At 35.1% G+C, this 20,473-nt stretch overlaps 1 protein-coding gene across 1 annotated transcript in view; it reads left to right on the top strand.

Annotated features, from left to right (window-relative positions):
• The window catches only part of LOC149564370 (Cyclin/Brf1-like TBP-binding protein), a 272,701-nt gene that overhangs the window by 133,790 nt on the left and 118,438 nt on the right, over positions 1–20,473 (top strand). Inside the window, exon 11 of the mRNA XM_089827430.1 lies at positions 391–471. Coding sequence (XP_089683556.1) covers positions 391–471 — 81 coding nt within the window. The remainder of the gene's footprint in view (positions 1–390; positions 472–20,473) is intronic.

Genomic DNA, 20,473 nt, shown 5'->3' with positions numbered 1-20,473 from the left:
GAAAATATCTGCCATGACCATATTCTAAGGCTTCTTTGTTGTATTTATTTATTTGTTTATTTGTCATAAAACAATTATTTGGACTAAATCCCAATGTGTTTTGTAACTTAGTGACAGTTCTTCTATACTTATGACCAAACAGGATTGATGCATTTAGGACAATACTTCACTTTTTCAGAATATTTTTTGAGATAAAACTGCATAATGCAATAAAGAAAAGTTAATGGCATTTACCTTTTTGAAGGAGAGGAAATCCCATGTTATAAATCAAGTGTACAAGTAAAATACCAGGGTTGTAATATTTGTTCAGTATATGTAGGTGTTCAGTCAATTTAGATGTAGCTTATACTCTCCTCACTCAAAAAATCAATGTTATCTGAGCGTCTGCAGGTCAGTATTGTGCATATTTGTGAGGCGACATTGACAAAGCGATTGATTGAATTTGAAAATACAGAATCAGGCAGTTTAACTGTAAGTGTTTTATAATTGATAACAAGGGTAATGTTTAGAGAAAAACATTGTTGAACTTTGGCTTTTTACAGATATAATGCATGTTATTGCTATGTATTCATGGTTGAGTATGGTATATTTTTCTTCATGTAATGCTAAAATGATATGAAATAAGCATTTTTGCATGTGTATTTTCTTGGACTGTTCTCTAAAGCAAGATTTATATTGCCTAAAACGTTAATACAAAATGGGTAGGTGTCTATGTTGCCTTTTATTTTTTGTATTTTAATTTATCTTGATTATCTCTTTATTTGGATAACATTTTGTAATGCCCCCATTTTTGCACTTTCATAAGCATCAATTATATTCAAAGATTAGCCTATTATCAGTGGTCCTTGTTGGTTAAATTGGTGATTAGGGCCCATTTTCAGGGTGCTCTGTGGCTCTTTAGCTGACATTTTGGTGCTTATATCAGTATTATTGAGTCAGTGTCTTATTTTATACGTGGTGCACCTCACACAGATCATTCAGGACAATCTGATTCACACTTGCTGTTTTTAGTCACTTAGATGTTTTTCTCATACCTATATAGTAAGTCATTGAGGTGGTCAGTTGGCATCATATCTATATCCAGAAAATGGATGAATTATTTCCATGAGTTAATATTGGCAATCATCAAGGATTTAATAATTAAGTTAAATTATTAATGTTAAAACAAGTTTAATAATATTAATTTTAGTAAATGTCATTTTGTGATATAATGACATAAAAGGGGTTAAAGTGAATTATAGTCATTTTCATAAAATGACTTTATTTTGGCACCTTGGGAGTGTTGTGTGGCTTTCACACCATCGCCTCACTGCAAATGGGGACACCCTTTTTTCGCTTTAGCGAGTAGGAGTAGTTGTCTTAGATGGTTTTGGTTGGCAACATTTCTTTTTTTTTTCAAGTCTTTTAAGTCCAGGATGAGTTTAGGCAATTTTGTCCCAATAGGAAGCGGTTTCGGTCTCGGGTTTGTGCAAGTATTTTGATGCCACTTAGAGAAAATTTCGTGGTCTAAGTCCAAGAGGAAAGTGATATTTTTGGTTTGGGAGAGATGGGTTTCTATGTTGGAAAAGGAAACGAAGTTTGTGAGAGAACCAAGTTTTGATGGAAATTCTGGATCTTTGAAAATCATCCCTTTTGTGAAAATTTTAAATCTTCCAGAATCTCCCCCTTTGGTGGAAATTTCGGATCTCCCAAAATCTCCCCTTTTGTGGAAATTTCAGATCTTTCGAAATCTCCCCCTTGGTGGAAATTTTACATCTTTCGAAATCTCCCATTTGGTGACTTGGTGGAGATTTCGCATCTTTCGAAATCTCCCCTTTGGTGGAAATTTTGGATCTTCCAAAATCTCCCCCTTCCTCATTTCTCCCAAAAATCTCAAGACTCGAGCCTTTATTTAGTGGTAACTTAAGCTTGCCATTTTAGAATGGTGAGGGGAAGAAATTGACTTTTTTCCAAAGGATTTTTCCTTTGGTGGAAATTTCGCAAGTTTGGAATTTTCCACTGGTAGAAATTTTTCATCTTCCGAAATTTCCCCAACATTGAGTCTCCCAAGTTTCAGCATCCTCTAATGTATTAGAAAATTGGTTTATGGCATGAAGACAACATGATCAGAATAGAGTAGCAATTGCCGAGGAACGTTAGAATAAAGAAATAGGAAGAGCACCAAGTCTTGATGGAAATTTCGGATCTTTTGAAATCTCCCCCTTGGTGGAATTTTTGCATCTTCCGAAATCTCCCCCTTGGTGGAATTTTTGCATCTTTTGAAATCTTCCCTTTGGTGGAAATTTTGGATCTTCCTAAATTTCCCCCGTCCTTTGCCATCTACTACCAAGTGCTAAAATTGTTCAACGGGAATTATTTTGCCTTCTAAAAGTGAAAATTCAAGATTGATGGTGTTAAGGTGACCCTAGCTCCAAGGGCGGTGATTTTATTTTTGCAATTAAATTAAAAAATCTGGGCGTTATCACCACTAAGATGCTTAACTTTGGATGATCTAAACATGAAATTTGAATCACTTCAAGACCAATTGAATGGGTAGAGTCCCGAGAGAAATGAATTTTAATACAAAATGGGATGAATCTTGTTCATTGATGTGATTTTACTTCTCGGATTTTTCGTGAACTAAATGCTTTCTCCTTTGTTTTGCAAGATGAATTCAAGAAGAAGGGGTGGATGAAAACTCATTCTTTGAAAATCTTGGAAAAACATAGCTTTGGTGGTGCCCATACCCTCCATCATCACACCTACAAGAAGGATAAGCTAGAGGGCAAGGTGATGGCCAAGGCCTCAAAACTTCAAGTGGATGCCAAAAGGAAAGGCTCAAGTTTGAGGAGTCAAGTGAGAAAGAAGGATTCATGGTCAAGCTATCAGCCTGCAAACTCAAGTCGAAATCAAGAGCAAATTCAAGAAAGCACAGTGGATCTAACTACACGAGGACATGTCTAAGGAAAATCGAGAAAGATTAAGATCGTGGTTTCATGAAGATGCAAGTGGTGCAAGTCGATTGCATGAGGAAATTTCAAAGGATGTAGAAAATCACAAATGTTGGGGATAGTCTATAGGCCAAGGCTCCAAGCACACGATAAGGATGATGAGGTGGCAATTGTTTGCCTCCAATTAAAAAATTTCAGCTTCAAGCACAGTTAGTCACAACATGCCAAGTGTCCTATATTTCTTTTGTCTATCAGAACCATTGTAATTTTCTTATTGGCCCATGAATGGGTGCCTTCTTGTAATTGGTTGCAAATTTGGCAACCCTAATTAGGGTTTGTGGGAGGAAATCTCGGCCCTTGATCTTGAATCGATCTTGGCCCTTCATTGTAATTGAACAACTATAAAAGGCCAAGGCCTTCTCATTTGTAAGAGGTTAGATTGGAGGAGCTTAGGAGATTAGCTTAGAAGTTAGAGGTAGTAGAGAGCTAGAGTAGAGTAGGGTAGCTAAGGGAGAGATTTGATGAAGTTGTTGCTATAATACTTGTCAAAGTAATTGATAATTCATTGTTGGTTCTTCATGGTGGATTACTTGTTATTGCTTTGAAGTGTTGCATGGTTTCCTCAATCTTTCACTTGGAGTAGATTTATTTTCATGTTGAATTAGTTTAGTTGAATGGGAGTTATTTTGGATGGCTTCTTGTTTGACTTGAACAAATTCAGGCCACTAGCCTCTTGCCAATGTTAAGGGTGCCTTCTGTGGTATGCTGATGAAAACACTTAACTTCAATCGAGTTGCATCTAGATGATGGGATTGGAGAGAGGATATTGATGTGAAAATCATTTGTGTATTTCTTAGAAGCATGCACCAGATGGGTGGAGCTGCTGGTGAGATTACATCCAGTAGAGTCCAAGTTCATCCATTATTCGTTGCATTCATAGTAGAGTAGAAATAGAAGTTAGAAATTTAAGTTGGAATTGAAGTGAAAATTGGAAAATCAAAACCATATTTTCATTGCACATTTTACAGTGAATCTTTAGAAGTGGGAGAGTTGATATCCATTGAATGAATAGCATAAGTCCCTCTGTGATAACCAACACATGACATTATAAAACTGAGTGAAGTCCACAATTAAGAAGGAACCTTGAAGTCATTTCTTGATTTTACTTTGCAAGCTTAGCATGAGAGATGACCTTATATTAAGAGAGGATTGAGTGTTTAGTGTTTCTCCTTGAAACATTAAGTATTTGATTCTGCATGTTGCAGTGGAACAAAACTCACATCAATAGGGAGTTATAAGGTTATAAATAATTTAATAAATTCTTTTGTGAAAATAGGTGTCAATGTTGGAAGTTATAAGGTGTATATACAATTAAGTCATAAATTGACTTTAAGTTAATTAAAATTAAATAAGGGGTCACTTTATTATTATTTCTGATTGTAAGTTAATATGAATATTAATGGAATTTAAAAAAAGGTTTCTGGAAACTTCATGGGAGGATTATAAAAGGGGATTTGAGGAAGTCATTTGATATACTTGGTTTTGCTTAATTTTTATCTAAGGCTTGAGAGCTTTAACTTTCTTTTACAAGTAATCTGAGGATGAAACCCTTGAAGCTTTTGGTTATGTGGATGAAAATCCATTCAGCCTATTAGGTGGATTCATTTCAGAATTCATATTGAGCTTATTGCAGGTATTTGGCATTGAGAAGGAGCTTTATTTGCAGGTCTACAGCTGCTAGGGTTTGTTATTTTCTTATTTAATATTTTTTTCAATTAGGACGACTTGATTACGATTAAAATTTGGAAGCCATTTAGGTGGAATCATATTTTTATCATAGATGGAATATTTTATGAAATTTCGGCACAAAGGTTTCCATATTCTTGAAGTGTTGAGCAAGGTACAACTAGGGTTTGGAGGACAATGATTTACAGAATAGAACTTTTGAAAACATTTGCTACTGTTATTAGGTTTTATGGACATCCTTTGAGGCAACTATATCATATACGAGTTGTGGGGCTTCCATCCTTGATTCTGGGTATGTAAGGATTCATTGTGAAATGTAATAAACCTCAAATCTGAAGTAATCAGTTGCTGTTGTAACTTAATCAGACAAATATCAGACATGATTTGAGGCTAATAAAGTGATCTTTCATGAAGAAATTTGTTGCTTATGTTTTATGCATATCTTGCTCTTTCATTTGTGCATGAGCTCTCATTATTTGACTTTCAAAACAAACATATAAAACAAAACAAGAACCTGGATATCAGAAATGAAACCTTGCATGCAAAGTGTTTGTAATGGCCAACTCCCGGATGGTTATTTCCCAATCCTGATTTTTATGGTTTTTTTTTTCAAATTTGACTTTGACCAGTGTTTGAAGAATTTCTAATTTCTCCGAGTTTAGGGTTTTTTCTGATTTTTGTGTGGTTTTGAGCTTGTTCCCTTTTTGTTGAGATTCTGCTGAATAATGATTTGTAATATATAAACAAATAACAAATGCTAAAAAAAACCAATTCTCAATACTCAACACCAAGTTCTGATTGAAAAATTGAATTTCATATGAGATGGTAAATAAATTAAAGTTGCAGAAGTTTCCTCAACCAAATCCTTATCATGCCACTTGGGTTAGTAATGATCAGAATATTTTGGTTAAAGAGCATGCATTTGTTGATTTCACTATTGGTGCATATTCTGATAGGGTTTTATGTGATAGCATTCCTATGTCATGTGGGCACATTATTTTAGGGAGACCTTCGCAACACTTGAGAAAAACAATCCACGATGGATATACAAACCTGTACTTAGTACACAAAGGTGGTAAAAGGTTTTTATTGACACCTCTGTCTGTAGAAATTAAGAAAAAATACAATATTATTTGTTTTGGGGGTAAGATTAATGCAAGTTTGCAGGAAGATACTGGTTGGAAGGATATCCAGCAGCAGCGACCGAATTCAAATAGTGTGATGATTGGGACTATTGAATGTTCTATTCAAATGCAGGAAAGGAATGGGGCTAATTGTCTGAGATTGCAAGGCTGGCAGAAATCAGACTGGTGTGGAGGATAAAGGAGAAAAGTTGCAAGAAGAGATTATGCAACCATGTCCTAGGAAAGGGTATAAAGTTATAAACATTAAGTTTTTGTTTCTGACCAATGTTACATGGGGACTCGCACTCCCCTCCCAAACCTTGGAGTACCCATCCCCGCACTGAGTGCTCGCATACCCAAGTACCCCCACCTCTGCCATTTTGCAACCATGCTGCCGCTGGAATGGGGACTTGGATTTCTATTTGAATTTTGATTTTTGAATGTTACTATTGGGTATGTAGTATGTTACTATGTTGAATGTTCAATGGTTTTAGTTTATGTTGCAATTTTGCTATGTTCAAGTATTTAATTTGGTATGCTCTACTGAAACATCATTTCATAATGAGCATTTCAAGTTCTATATGTATACTAGTAACTATACAATACCCCTCTCCTTGCCGCCGTCCCCTTGTTGTCCCCCCATCTCGAAAACTTGTCCCACCGTCTCAACGTACACCAGCACTGGTTGTACATTGTTTCTGACTTTCTTTGTCAAATGAATGTAGTTAAGCAGGGTATTGAAAAAACGGGGTACAAGGGCACCCTTCAGGAAGATGCATGTCACAAGGAGCAAACCACTATTCTTTTGGGAAAAGAGGTTTGACAAAGGGGGGGAGTATGGTGTAGGAGCACCTCATCATCAAAGCAAAGGCATGAAGACATATGATGGAATTCGGAAGTCATTTAAGGTCAACTATGATGTCCTCAAGCCAATAATGGCATTTGAATCTAATATATCTAATGTATTGGCAAAATGTTCTAATGTTCCTGAAGGGACCATAGGACCAAACAATGTAATTCATGGGGTTAGTATGGGAAATGTATTGAAAAGGGGTATTATACTTCAGAAGTGATGTAATGGTATCAGATTGAGGGTTTGGTAATGGGTTTAAGTCCTTTAGAGTTGATTTGTTAAGAGTTAGGAATTTGAAAATTCAAATCCTAACAGTTAGTTTGTTTAGTTTGTTGGGCAGGAACGGGCTAATTTGGTGTTTCAGATTGTTTATGAAGACTGAACTGATTTGAATCAGTTTTGGAAGTTGATAGATCATTGTATAATTGGAGATAGACTTTGTAAGGACTGTTGCAGAGATTCTAACAAAGACATACTTTTATTTCAATTTCCTTGTGAATTGAATGTCTGATTGATTTAGCATTGTGAATGAACAGGGTGTGAGATCTAAAGGTTCTTGAAACCCATTGGATGATTTTGTAAATCCAAACTTTTTGGTTTATTGTAACTGTGTTGACAGAACTAGGAATTTACCGTTTTAACAGTTTTGAAGGTTCTTATGGTGGATGGATTCATTCTATGAATGTTATTAACTGATTAACATAGAATGAATGCTAAATGCCAAATGTCATGTATAATATGCTACTAACATTATATCTGCAAGAAGGTTGGATGTAAGTTGGCGATCACTGTAATTTGACTGTCAAAAGGGTATCGAAAAGCTACCACAGGTATAGCAATAAGCATTTTTTCTTAAGGAGACCTTAATTTTATGTTGGAATGAGTTTGGACATGTCCTTGGCAAGGTGTTAGGACTTCGCTTGTGTCAAGGAAGTGATTGGAAGTGGGAGAACCAAGAAGCCCTAGTTCTGGGGCCTTAATTAGGAGGGTTTGGTGGATTGGCCATAAGGGGAGGTCATTTTGAGAAAAGGGTTGTGGAATCCTTAGTTTGGCAACCTAATTAGGAACTGTTGAGAGTTTGGAATCAAAAGGATGATGGAGATATTGCCATTGATGTCAAGGGTACAAAGAAATTGTCACTGACCTCAAACATTCTTAGTTGATGTGAAAAGACCATAGCGCTTCTATACATTATAGATAAACACAATACACACACAATAATATAGATAAACATTTAAATAGTGATCATTGAACAGGTTCAGAATCATAAAAAGTGATAGATTTGATTTGCTAAAGTCATGGAGCACATCAGCAAGATGCAGAAGTTTCTCAAGCGTTAAGATCATTGATAAGTTGAGTATCATTAGAAACTATAAGATAGAGAAGGCCATATATATAGAGAGTATTGGAATCCTCCCTATCAAGTCAAAGATGTATGTTGACACTGCGAAAAGTGTTGTGAATATATAATGAGGAGCGTTTGTGCAAAGATTTGGAATAAAAAATATTAGAAATATCCTAATTCATCTTGAAGAACATAGTGCAGAATTATATGAGAAATATGTGCAAGTTTATTAGAAGAACATAAGCAGGTTCTGAAGAGTTTATGTTCAGATTTATGAGAATATTCTTTGTATGAATAAAGTTTTCATGAGAAGATCTGAGTGTTAGTAACATTAAAGCAAGGGTGACCTGAATGTATAAAACCCTTTATCAAATGATCAAGTTGACAACGACAAAGATTACCAACTATCAAAAGACAAGGTTTAGAAAGAATAAAAAATCCAAGAAAGACAAAGTCATGTGAATAAGACAAAAACAGAAAAGCTAAAATAGAATAAGACAAATTTGTCTTATCTGATTGTAAAGTGAAATGGGAGCTGCTCCTATTGAGGCACTTGCTATGGTTCGCCTTCTAAGTTATCTAAAAAGAATCGAAAAAATGGAAGAGGATAGATGGCGTAAAGTGGTCTTTAGTGACACACTATGTCAGCGAAAAAAGACATGGATGCAACAAAACATCAAATGGATGAGTAAATGGAATATTCAATTCAATATGTGCCCCACAAATAATAAAGAAATAAAGGTCTTTGTCATGGAGAAATTCTACAAGAGAAATTGGAGAAGCGAGATCGGAAGGAAGAAATTATATTATATAAATGAGCTCAACCCTGCTTGTGATCTACTCCAAAAAGCATACATAGGAGCCAACATTTCTTGGAGGGCTAAAATTCTTATTGCTCAGCTGAGAACCAACTCTCACCAACTTCGTTGTGAGACCGAACGTTGGAAGAGGCCAAAGGAGGCTTGGGAAGAAAGAATTTGCAGATTCTGCAATTCTGGGAAAGTGGAAACTGAACAGCACTTTATTTTAGAATGTGAAGCCTACAAGGGTAGTAGAGATAAATTTGCAGACACTATATGTGACAGTTCTTGGCATAACCTATTCAACGAGGAGTACATTGAGCAATTGGGTGGACTCATCATCATCCTACACAAGCAACAAACATTGTTACTTAAGTCTGCTTGAGTTGTCTTGCTGTCCCATAGGCTATTTTTAGCCTCGTGGATGTTAAAATTTTATCTATCTACCTATCTATGGTGCATAGACAAATATAGCGATAAAAAAGGACAAGTCAGCGATAATTTATTTGTCTACAGCGATTAAATTTGAATAGCTTGTTCCTCTAAAGGTATAGAATCCACATACGTCAGATGGCAGTGACATATACAGACAAAGGTGTCAATATTTTATATTTATCAAAGTAGCATGAAAGCAATTTAATAAGCCAAGGCAGCAAAACAGTGAGTAAAACAAATACGGCAGTCAGAGGAGTCCCCGATGATATCAAAGAAGCAATTTATTTATAAACAGCAATAAGGGACAATGAAACATGACATACATGTCAATACAGAGGTGCTTGCCTACGCCTGGAAGATGTTTGGAATTCTGAAAAGTGTTATATGTAATAAAAAGACTCTTGTGCAGATATACGTGATTCGTTAATGAGACGACAATAATGGAATGATTAGAAGCAACAAAAAGCTGGTGATGCTATAGAGAAGACCAATAACCTTTTGATCGCTGAATGTAGTGGATGGATTCTAAAGGATGTTGACGCTGTTTTATATGTGTGGAGATATGGTTGAGGAACTCCCAGTCAGAAAGTCATAAGATGCCAAAGCATGATAAAGGATAGATACACAAGTTATGAGTGAGATACACTTGATCGGACAGTGATGAGATGTCAAGCAGCAATAAAATATTAATGCTAATGTTCAGTCCCAATAGGAATGCAGCAGACGCATATTGGTAACAGATATATATTTGTTATATCTGCAAAAGTCTAAACAAAAGCAAATATGTCGGTTCTTAAAGGAGATACGATTTGTGAAAACTTTCAAGCATATGAGGCAATGGTGATATATAGAAAGCCACAAAAGTCTCAGGACCTGCCAGGATATCAGACATTGACAGTATTATACAGAAAGCTGGAGTATGATATGATATGATATGATAGATTTTAATGACATCCACGAGACTAAAGTAGTCTATGGGACCCATGCAATCACCCTCCCGAGTCAGGAGCAGAACTAGTGAGTTGTAAAGTTTTGGTTAACTTGTCTCTCCTTCTCTGAAGTTTGGTAATCAAATCCGCTGCTCTCTTCACTTGATCTTATGAAGTTTGGTATGTGTTCACACTTTCAGATTCAATATTTTTATGAAGTTCTCCTTAAATTATTGAAAACAATAATTATCGGTGATTTGATAAACAAAGAACACAATTAAAGGAAAGGATGCATAGTATATAAAAGGCATACCATTTGTTCTGACTAAAATAATATAAATATAAGAAGTGTCTCGAGCAAAAAAAGGCAGTGAGCATGGAAGATAAAAATAGGGCACAAGAGCAAGTCTGTGTGAAGTTGTATAGTGAAGCATCTGAAGTAAGTCAGATGTAGGAGAAGTGTGAAGAAATTTTAAAAAATAAGAAATATATATATATATATATATATATTCAGATTGAAGTTCTGATTCATATATAAATATATTATTTATATACCTAGAGGGTGTCTCTAGGAAGACAACAAATAAGAAAGAAGGGTGCATAATATAAAGATACATATATATTCAGATTCAAATCTGATACACGTATAATTATAAGTGTTTGAAAAGAAATAATAAAAGAATAAGGAAAGCATCAAGTATAAAGAATTTTATATATATATATATATATACATATATATACATATATATATATATATATATATATATATATATATATATATATATATATAATTGCGAGATTGTATGAAAATCTTGGACTTAAGGCTTTAGGAGTAATTGGCAATGGGCTGGGGCAATGTTTGGTGCATGAGTGCTATCCACAGCTTCAACTGCACAACACCAAGGATTATAAGATATTTTGTGATGCCTTTGCCATGAAGACAGTAAAGATAGTACAAGGGACACCTGCTAAGAGGCTCTCATCGGAAGCAAAAGCAACAGTCAAGAAGTATGGGAGTTGATTCATCCAATTTCCACAATTCACATATATTAGAGTAGCAAGAAGCACAGTATGTCCCAAGAGACTTCCAAGGTACCCACTCGACAAGGTAGTTTTGATGGAATTGGTTAGGCAACTTGAGCATTATGACAAAACGATGAAACTTAAAGGTGAGACAGGGATTACCTTCTCATTTGGAATTGGCAATGATAGTTGCTCTAATCCTGTCACGTTTGCAGCTGCAGAGAAAGAATTAGAATGGTATCATCTAGCATGGTATAGAGCAAGGCAAGGATTTGATCCTAATGGTCTTATCAAGGCATCTCACAATAATAACAATTTACCAATTTAAACTTTTATCCAAACAATAACTTCAAATGTTGAAATGAACAATTATGCACATGAACACAATGACACAAAATTTACGTGGAACCCAATGTGGGAGAAAACCACAACAAATAAATGTTTTTTATATAAATTGTTCTTTTACAATGTTTTGGAGGCTATGACCTACTAGAGGCTCCAACCCCCATGTTAATGAGCACCGACACTAAAAGCTCCAACTCCCAACCTTCGCAGACCCTAACCTATTGGAAGCTCCTACTCCCACTATTGTCTTCGTGAGCACCAACCCACTACACACAAACTACTGTTCCAACCTGACAATGTTGCTTACTCAAATGATGATGGATATTCGGAACACTTTTTATATTTTTCTTTCACATATATATCTTCACAAATCCTCTTTATTTCATATTTGTTCTCTGATAGTTGTGTTATATTGCATTACTTTTTGTTACTATCTATTTTCGTAAGTTTTAAACCTGTTACTCGAAGTGGTAAACATCGCTTAGATTGTTGGTAGTGATCTAGGGTCAATTGAAATCAATTGTAGACCTTTGCTTAGAGATAAAACATCTCAAAATGATTAATTCACTAAACCATATGGGGGTTTTAGGCCATTATTTGAAATTAAATTGATAAATAAATAGGACTTATTTGAAGGTGTTTTCATGTCTAGTTTAAAAATCAAAATTCATAAATTCAACTATGTACTAATGACCCTTAGGGCCCATTTGGTTCGTGGAATTATCAGAACTGGATTTTGTTTCATATTTGGAATTTGTCAAAATTTGGATTTGTATTTCAAAATTGGGTTTTGGAAAATAGTTGGTCCCGTTTGGTTCACCTGGAAGATGAATGGGTAGATACATCTTTTGCGTTTGGTTCTTGAAATTGGAATTGGAATTAGATACAAAACAATGCATTCGTTTCATATTCCATTTCTGCATACAAAATTTATATATTCATTCTCCATTCCACGCAAACAAATTCATTCTTCATTTTGCACACACAAATTAGGTACTAAAATCTTCACAAACAATTCCGTTGAAAATGTGCAAGATCTTGCATTTGCGCCAATTGTTGTTTAAGAGAATCGATGTGTTGATTATATTCTTGCGCCTGAAGGACTGATTTCGCCTTCAACTCCTCTAGCTATGAGCACATTTGCTCCTCTGCTTCATCCTTCTATAACAATCTCATCCTCACCTTCTCCAAATCCACCTTTAATTCCACTTTGTACCATTGGCTCTCCTCCATTCGTCTTTGCAACTTGACAATCTAAGAGTTGAGGGCTTTTATTTCTGACATCTCGATTCTGCACTTTGATCATCCATGGCGATCAACATGGAAGGTTGTGAGAAGGAAAAGAAACTCCCAATGCAGAAGTCATTATCATAATTCAAACCCTAGGTCTTGGCGTAATGCAACAAAGATACTTTCATGTAGAAAATATTTAGATCTTGAAGCTCAATGAAAATCGATTACAAGAAATATGTAATGTTGACTTGAGGTTTATACGCCAAGAACTCTGAACGCATAGATGTAGTAGAATGGTTAAAGCGCAAAGTAGGTTTGGACATTACAGTGGTTAAAAAGTTAGGTTAAGTTCTCACTAGACTTCAGAAATGTATAGTTTCTAAATTTTTTGCAATTCTCAAAAAGTGAAATTGGAAGTCAATTCCTAATATAAGATATTAGGACAGAAGTGTAGAAACCTGATACTGAGGCAAAACTAGAATTCTGAAATTCTAATTTCATTTTGCTATTTTGGACACAAACACCAAATTTGACATGTCTAGGTTTGGCAAATGCCAATTCCAATCAAATTACATGAACGAAATGGGCCCTTAGTGTCTTGGTGTCCTTACTTGCATATTGCTTAGTTCATTCTTTGGATTAGTTCATTAAGACTAAGTGTGAAATCAATCATCTAATCCTATGGATAAATTCAAAGGCTTTCATAATATAAAACTTAATATTTTCCTAAGTCTTTAATCATTACTAACAACTATGAGCTTCGAACAGGATGGTAGAGCTTGAGGAATTCACAATGAGGACAATGTTGATCAAGAAGCTATCCAATGGCTTCTATCTAGAGTCTTCAATGGCATCCAAGTGGGGAAAGGTCATGAGTATCAATGTAGAGCACCTTGATTTGAAGAAATTCAAGAAGAGGATGAACAAACATGGGGATGATTTACCTTCACCGTTGGTAGTAAACATGTGAAGAATGGACTTGACCAGGGAATTGGTTTTACTCCAGCTATCCAATGCAGCAAGCTCATGGTTGAATGTGAGGAAAACTATGATCCAAACAATAGGATGATCTGAGGTCGAGGAAGGGTACTTGCATTCTTGAATGAGGAGGTAGTAAGAGAGGCATTTGGAGCCCTTTACCACTTTTGAAGTTTGATTAGGACCAAGGAAGAGACTAAGAATTTTTTAAAGAAATGCTTGATGCTTTGCAAGGATATCTCAAATAAGAAATGTGTTAGTGAACCAAAGAACCATTATTCTAAACTACCAAAGAAATTGGTGAGTAAGGACTTAAAAGATTTATATAGCGACATGGTATTCATGCTGGACAAAAGTATGGTTTCACCTCAAGGGGCTATCTTTGATACTTGCTAGTTCTGCTTTATCGAGGTGATAGCCATTGGAGTTGTGATGGTAAATTGGGCAATGTTAATGAGTGACAACATAGATACTCAATTGATAGACTTAAAGAAGACAAAGTAGTTCTATATGGCCTCCTACATAGTCTACCTATTGGAAAAGGCCATAAAGTATCCAGGCCTTATATACAAGGGTGTGGTAGGGAATGTCAAGGATTAGTGTAACGCGTATGACAATTATTTTGAATTGCACCTGCATGGAAAGGCAAGTTACAGGATGATTAATGACATCTTCTCTATGAACATCACTAGCACGCACTAAGGAGAAGCACATAGGAGATTGTCCAAGGATACCATTGCATTGCTTGAGTAGTATATAAAATGGTATATCTAATTCCCTCTTTGACCTATATCATGATCCAAAGATTTTTCTATTGGAGGTAGTTAGACACCTTTCAGAATTTTATCTTCTACAAAATGATAGGCATTAGGGGCAACTAGTGTAGATCTATAGTTCTACTAGTTGGGAATATACCATGCAAGTGTGAATTTCTATCCATTTGAAAAGATCCAAACCCACAAATGGCTGAAATACAAGAACAAGGCAGACATAAAAGATTATTGGATGGATCTTATGGATGAAGAGGTTGTGAGGAGGAAGATGTGGTCTAGAATGACGGTATATTTCACGAGGAAGTGTGGAGCCTTTCTTATTGCTGACAAGGTTAAAGATGATGGAACACAATCCATCCTAGTTATGAATATGAGAAGAGTAAGTCAATTGAGCCTCTTGATTAGTCACAAAAGTTGATCTTTCAAACGTGGAGGTCTTGATGAGAGAAATAGTGAATAAATCTAAGGCATGGGTAGACAAGCATGTGAAAGATTGATGAAACAAGGTTGCACCTTCATCTATACAAAGATGCATAGTGAAGACTCTTCTTACAAAGGTGATTAAGGAACTATCAACACTTCAAGATTACAAATTTAAGATGTAGGAAAAACTTTAGGGAAAGGCGTAATGTGGCAAAAACATCACATGCATCAAGTCACATAACTATCAATAGAGAATCAAGGAGCCAAAGGCATGAAACCACCATGCCTACTCCTATTCCAAGTTTTTTTACTAGGTAGATCAAGGCAGAAATTTTGGATGATGATTAAGTATAGGGTGGAGATATTGTGATCTTACCTTAGGACAGTTAGGGGGAAGCTTCATGCACACATTCAATTTAGTAGGATAGAGAGATATTGCCATCCTCCGCTACAATACAATTGGTAGTAGATTTGGGTGATGACATGTGATAACAACAGGATTTCCTACTAACTATTTTTCATCATTTAATTAATTGATTTGTATTTCATGTTCACATGTCATAGATTTCAAACAAAATAAGCATCTTAATAATTGAATATCAAATCTACAATCTTTTCTAACAATATTAATTTTCATGATGAGCTGAAAATAAATCTAAACTAATTACTAAAAGAAAGTTTCAATTAATATGCTCATAACTAACTAGATTTTTAGGATAACATCTAAATTTTCCGTAGAAGAAACTTTCAGCTGGAAAGGAAAATTACTAACTAAAAAGTTAATTAGAACATATTGATTTTAGCTGAGAAACATTCCAAATTGGTTGTCCAAGCTCTGACTTTGGTGAGAGGAGAAGCATTATCATAGGCTTAACCTCCCAACCGCGGACCTTTTTACTTATCCCCACAGGTTCTAAATTAATATAACGGCCCTCTCTACCCTGAGGTCGGGCATGGGACATTCATCGATCCAGCCATCAGAGTATTCAGGTGGGTTGAGGTCCCAATAGCTATTCATCGAATAACTGAAGCATCAGGGCAACAACGCGATCAATTTGTTGTGGCAAGTTTGCCCAATATCGCCTTGGCCAAGGAATTCAGATGTGGGTATATATAACCCGATATCCACCAATCAGCTTGACAACTAATTTTTCAAAGTGGAATTGCATGAGCTAAAGGCGTTAGATTTATTTGTGTAGTTTTTAATTATTGACTTCATTCTTGTTTTTCCTTTAACAAGTTTATCAACACCTTAACAACGCAATACGGGCCATCGGCCGGTGACTCATTGGTACTAATCTTTTATCCTCATTTGTAAGGCTAGCACCTTAATCACTTTTTGGGCATTGGCGGGTGGTATTTCTTGATACTGTTTTAGTTATTATAATACTTTTACTAGAGATTAAAAGAAGAATTAAAGTTGTATCTACAAACTTTATTCACAATAATTTGGCATGCTTTAACTAAACATATGACTGGATTGGACATACATTTGTATTTAACTAAGGCTTGACCTGTTGCTGTTCATGTGGTTAAAAGCACAGACTTAAAGAAAAACATGACTGCTCAAAACTAGTACATAAGATATACGGCTTGCTTTATTGTTTGGAAGGCATAAACAAAAGACAAAAGCCAACTCAATGTAGTTATAATAAAGGAAAAGAAATTAAAGAATTGCATTTTGTCTTCTTACGTGACAAGTTTTGCAGTGGATTGATATTCTTGCGCTCTACACGTCCTTCTCAGACTTCCACGGGCGTATAGGAGATGATGGAAAATAAAAAAGAAGGAAAAAAAAAGTGATAGACGGCACCTCAGTAGATCAAGGAAACATTTCACAGAGAGAAGTCGCAAGGAAAGGTAGTCGGATTCTGAATACTGATACACGACAAGAACAAGCAATATTTATTGAGCTAAACTTGTCCTTACGGCTTCCTGCCGTTACAAGACCACATTACGAATTCTTTCTCAATTTGTATTTTAAAAGAACGAATAAGGAAGAAGAAGAAAATAAAAGAGGAGGGAAGAGGAAAGATGAAGGTTCAAATTAATAATATTATTTTATTGTCTTTATTAAGTTTATAAATATGTACATACAAGGTGGCTTTATTGGATTAAAATTTTAATGTAAGGCTGCCATTTTGTGTTTATATATTTATGATCTTAATTAAGAGAGTAAAATAATGTCAAGTGATATTATTATTTGATAAATTTAATTAAGGTAAGAATTTTGTTTATATTTATTATTTATATTATTTTTAGCATTAATTTTAGCTCATGCGGATTCCACCAAGAAATTTGTTGTCAAGTCCTAATAGACTTGCCAAGGCGATTTTTAGGTCAAACCTGTCATTTCTGATGACTGAATCTTATGACCATCCCATTCCGATGACCTCGTTTCATAATGCTTCTCCTCTTTCTCCGGTCTTCATCCTACAACCTTTAAAACAACATTCTCGCCAAAACATCAATTCATGATTAATAATTTGTTAGATAAAATCGTTAGGAAATTTCATCATAAATACTAACTGATTCATCATAAATGTACAATGGCTAAATTTAATTGTCTTCATTTCACATGAACACAACGGCTAAATTGAACTGATTCAATTTCATAGGATAATTAGATTGATGCAACGGCTAAAGACAACTGCTTCAATTTCACATGAACATGAATAAATAAAACAACAGCTATAACTAGCATAATAAAACAATGGCTATTATGAACTAATTTCACTTGAACATGAAAAATTATTTTGGTTCAACGGCTATATTTAGCTTAAAAATTTTAGGGCAAAAATTGGGATGTAACACCATGCCTACTCCTATTCCAAGTTTTTTTACTAGGTAGATAAAGGCAGAAATTTTGGATGATGATTAAGTATAGGGTGGAGATATTGTGATCTTACCTTAGGACAGTTGGGGGGAAGCTTCATGCACACATTCAATTTAGTAGGATAGAGAGATATTGGTAGTAGATTTGGGTAATGACATGTGATAACCCTATCCCAACCCTCAAAAGGTGGAAGATGAGATTATCTCAACATTGAGAGGATTTGATGAAAGTGAGAAGATGAATGATGATATCGATTTATTTGAGGTTCTTGAATGGCTAAGGGAGACCATGAATAAAACGAGAAAGGTAGAAGAGGCTCTCCTTATATAGGATTTTGACAAATTTTTGAGCAGAATTTCGCCAAATTTTTTGTTGAAAAAGGACTTCCATATCATAAACTATAATCACAATTCACAAAGTCACGTAACCAATTGTTAAAAATTTAAAACAACACTATCAAATTTGAAAGCATTGCACCAAATAAAACAATATCCTTTTAAAGAATTGGACATCTCCGGATCAATAAAAGAACAATTTTAAGGTTTGTGAAAGACTGAAAAAATAAATGTTTGTTAAACTGATCATTTGACAAAGTTGAAGGATGATAACATTTGGGCAATTATATACTTGATACCATTTCAAAAATTCATAGTGATCTTTCTAATCTACTAAAAACCAAAAATTTAAGTGAAGCAATTATGAAATAATTTGCATGGTAGAAGAATATACTTTGAAATGTTCTAAAAACATTTGCTAATAACTTGATAGTCCACCCCGAGGGAGATGGCACCAACAATTTTCAACATAAACACAATGCTCAACATGATAATAAACAACCTATACCTTCTATAATTTTAATTTAACTTTTTTCCTTCAAAAACTCCTCATTGATACTTATGTGATCAATGTAAACTTGTGCATGTGTGCAAAGTAGCTTCTATTTATCTCAATTATTGTATCTCTGATGTTAATTGACTAGGTGATGCATGAAAAAAGTCTCAAACCCTTAAAATGTTTGATTTTCTTGGATATTTTCAATTTTTTGAGTCCTTGTGGAGTTTAGAAGTCGAGTTTGAGTCCAAGCCCGAACCTGAAATTAGCTTGTTGAGGCTGAGATGAGTCCAAGTTCGAGCCCAAAACTAGCTTGTTGAGTCTGAGGCGAGTACGAGTCTTGTAACTATGCTAGGAAGACTACATGTGAGCATGCAAGCACAGAGTGCAATGATGTTGAGGACCCTATCTTTAGGATATGTTCAAATTTCCTTATTGCATTCAAGGAATTTCCTGGCGTTGATTTTGATGCTTCTTGCAAGTTGAATTTGGGAGAGCTAATGGAGAGATTGGAATCAATTTATTTCGAAGGCACAAATTCTATTGAGGAGAGTCACTTGAATGGTTTCCTCTCACTTATGTTCCATATTAATAATCTACAGTGACACTCTTCGTATTGGGATAAGACATTGGGCACATGAATGAAACAGTTGGAGGGTACAAAGATGTGACATGGCAACCTTCATAGTATCAACATGGAAGAACTTAGTGTAATTTTTCTTAAGTTAATTGATTTTGCTAGAAGGGAGAAGAAAAATGAAGTATATGTCTTGGATGATGATTTCATGATGACTAGGTGACTTCCGTGCTTTTTATTGGTCCTCAAGCCTTTGAATTTTCTCATTGCCTTATTTTGTGGTGCTTCATTTTAAATCAGTCTTGGTTGATTATTGTAATTGGGGCTCTTATATAAACCCCACGCCCTCTCATTTGTAAGAGAGGTTGTTTTGAGAAATTGTTGCTACTATTATGCCAAATTTGCTCTACTTTTCATTGTTGTGTCTTGCATGGTGAATTGTTGTGATCAAGTTTGCATGATTGCATGGTTATCTACTACCTCATTTAGAATAGAATTTCGTTTCAAGTTTTTAGAATTTAGAATCCGGGATGTTCACTTGCTCGACTTGAACAAATCCGGGCCACTAAGTTCTTGCTGATTGTAAGAATTACCTTGTGTGCGAAGCTTATGAGCATAGACACTTAACTTTGATTAATATTGGATCTTTAGTTTGCATCCATTTGATGGGATTAAAGGTCAGATGTTGATTTGAAAACCCCTTAGTATTTAACATAGAAGCTTGCACTAGGTGGGTGGAGTCCTTGGAAAGATTACACCTAGTAGAGTTGAAGTCTATAAGTGCTTCCTTGCATTCATATGTAGAAGTAGAACTAAGAAATGGTAAGAATCAAATGTTTAAGTTAAATTGGACAAGTCAAAAACCAAAAAAGTATATTTTCGTTGCACATTGTGAAGCAAAAGCTTTAGAAGTGCACTAATATGTAGAAGTAGAACTAGGAAATGGTAAGAATCGAATGTTCAAGTTAAATTGGACAAGTCGAAAACCCAAAAAGTATATTTTCATTGCACATTGTGAAGCAAAATCTTTAGAAGTGCACTATTGACAAGTCTTGAATGAACTAGTGTAAGTCCCCTTAAGTGATAGGAGTGAGTGCCCACAATAGAGGGAACCTTACAGTCACCTTGTGATCTTACTTTGCAGGGTTAGCATAAGAAGTCACCTTATATCAAGAGAGAATTGAGTAGTTGATGTTTCAATTCAGAACATTGAGTATTTGATTCTGCATGTTGTAGTGGATTAAAAGTTACATCAACAGGTCTTTCATTAACTTAGAAAGTTCTTGCATCAA

Source organism: Cupressus sempervirens, chromosome 4, assembly GCF_028749045.1.
Source record: "Cupressus sempervirens isolate cs-2001-9-10 chromosome 4, ASM2874904v1, whole genome shotgun sequence".
Classification (NCBI taxonomy): Eukaryota; Viridiplantae; Streptophyta; class Pinopsida; order Cupressales; family Cupressaceae; genus Cupressus; species Cupressus sempervirens.
Note: the sequence above shows the minus strand (reverse complement) of the source record. Positions and strands in the feature narration are given on the sequence as shown.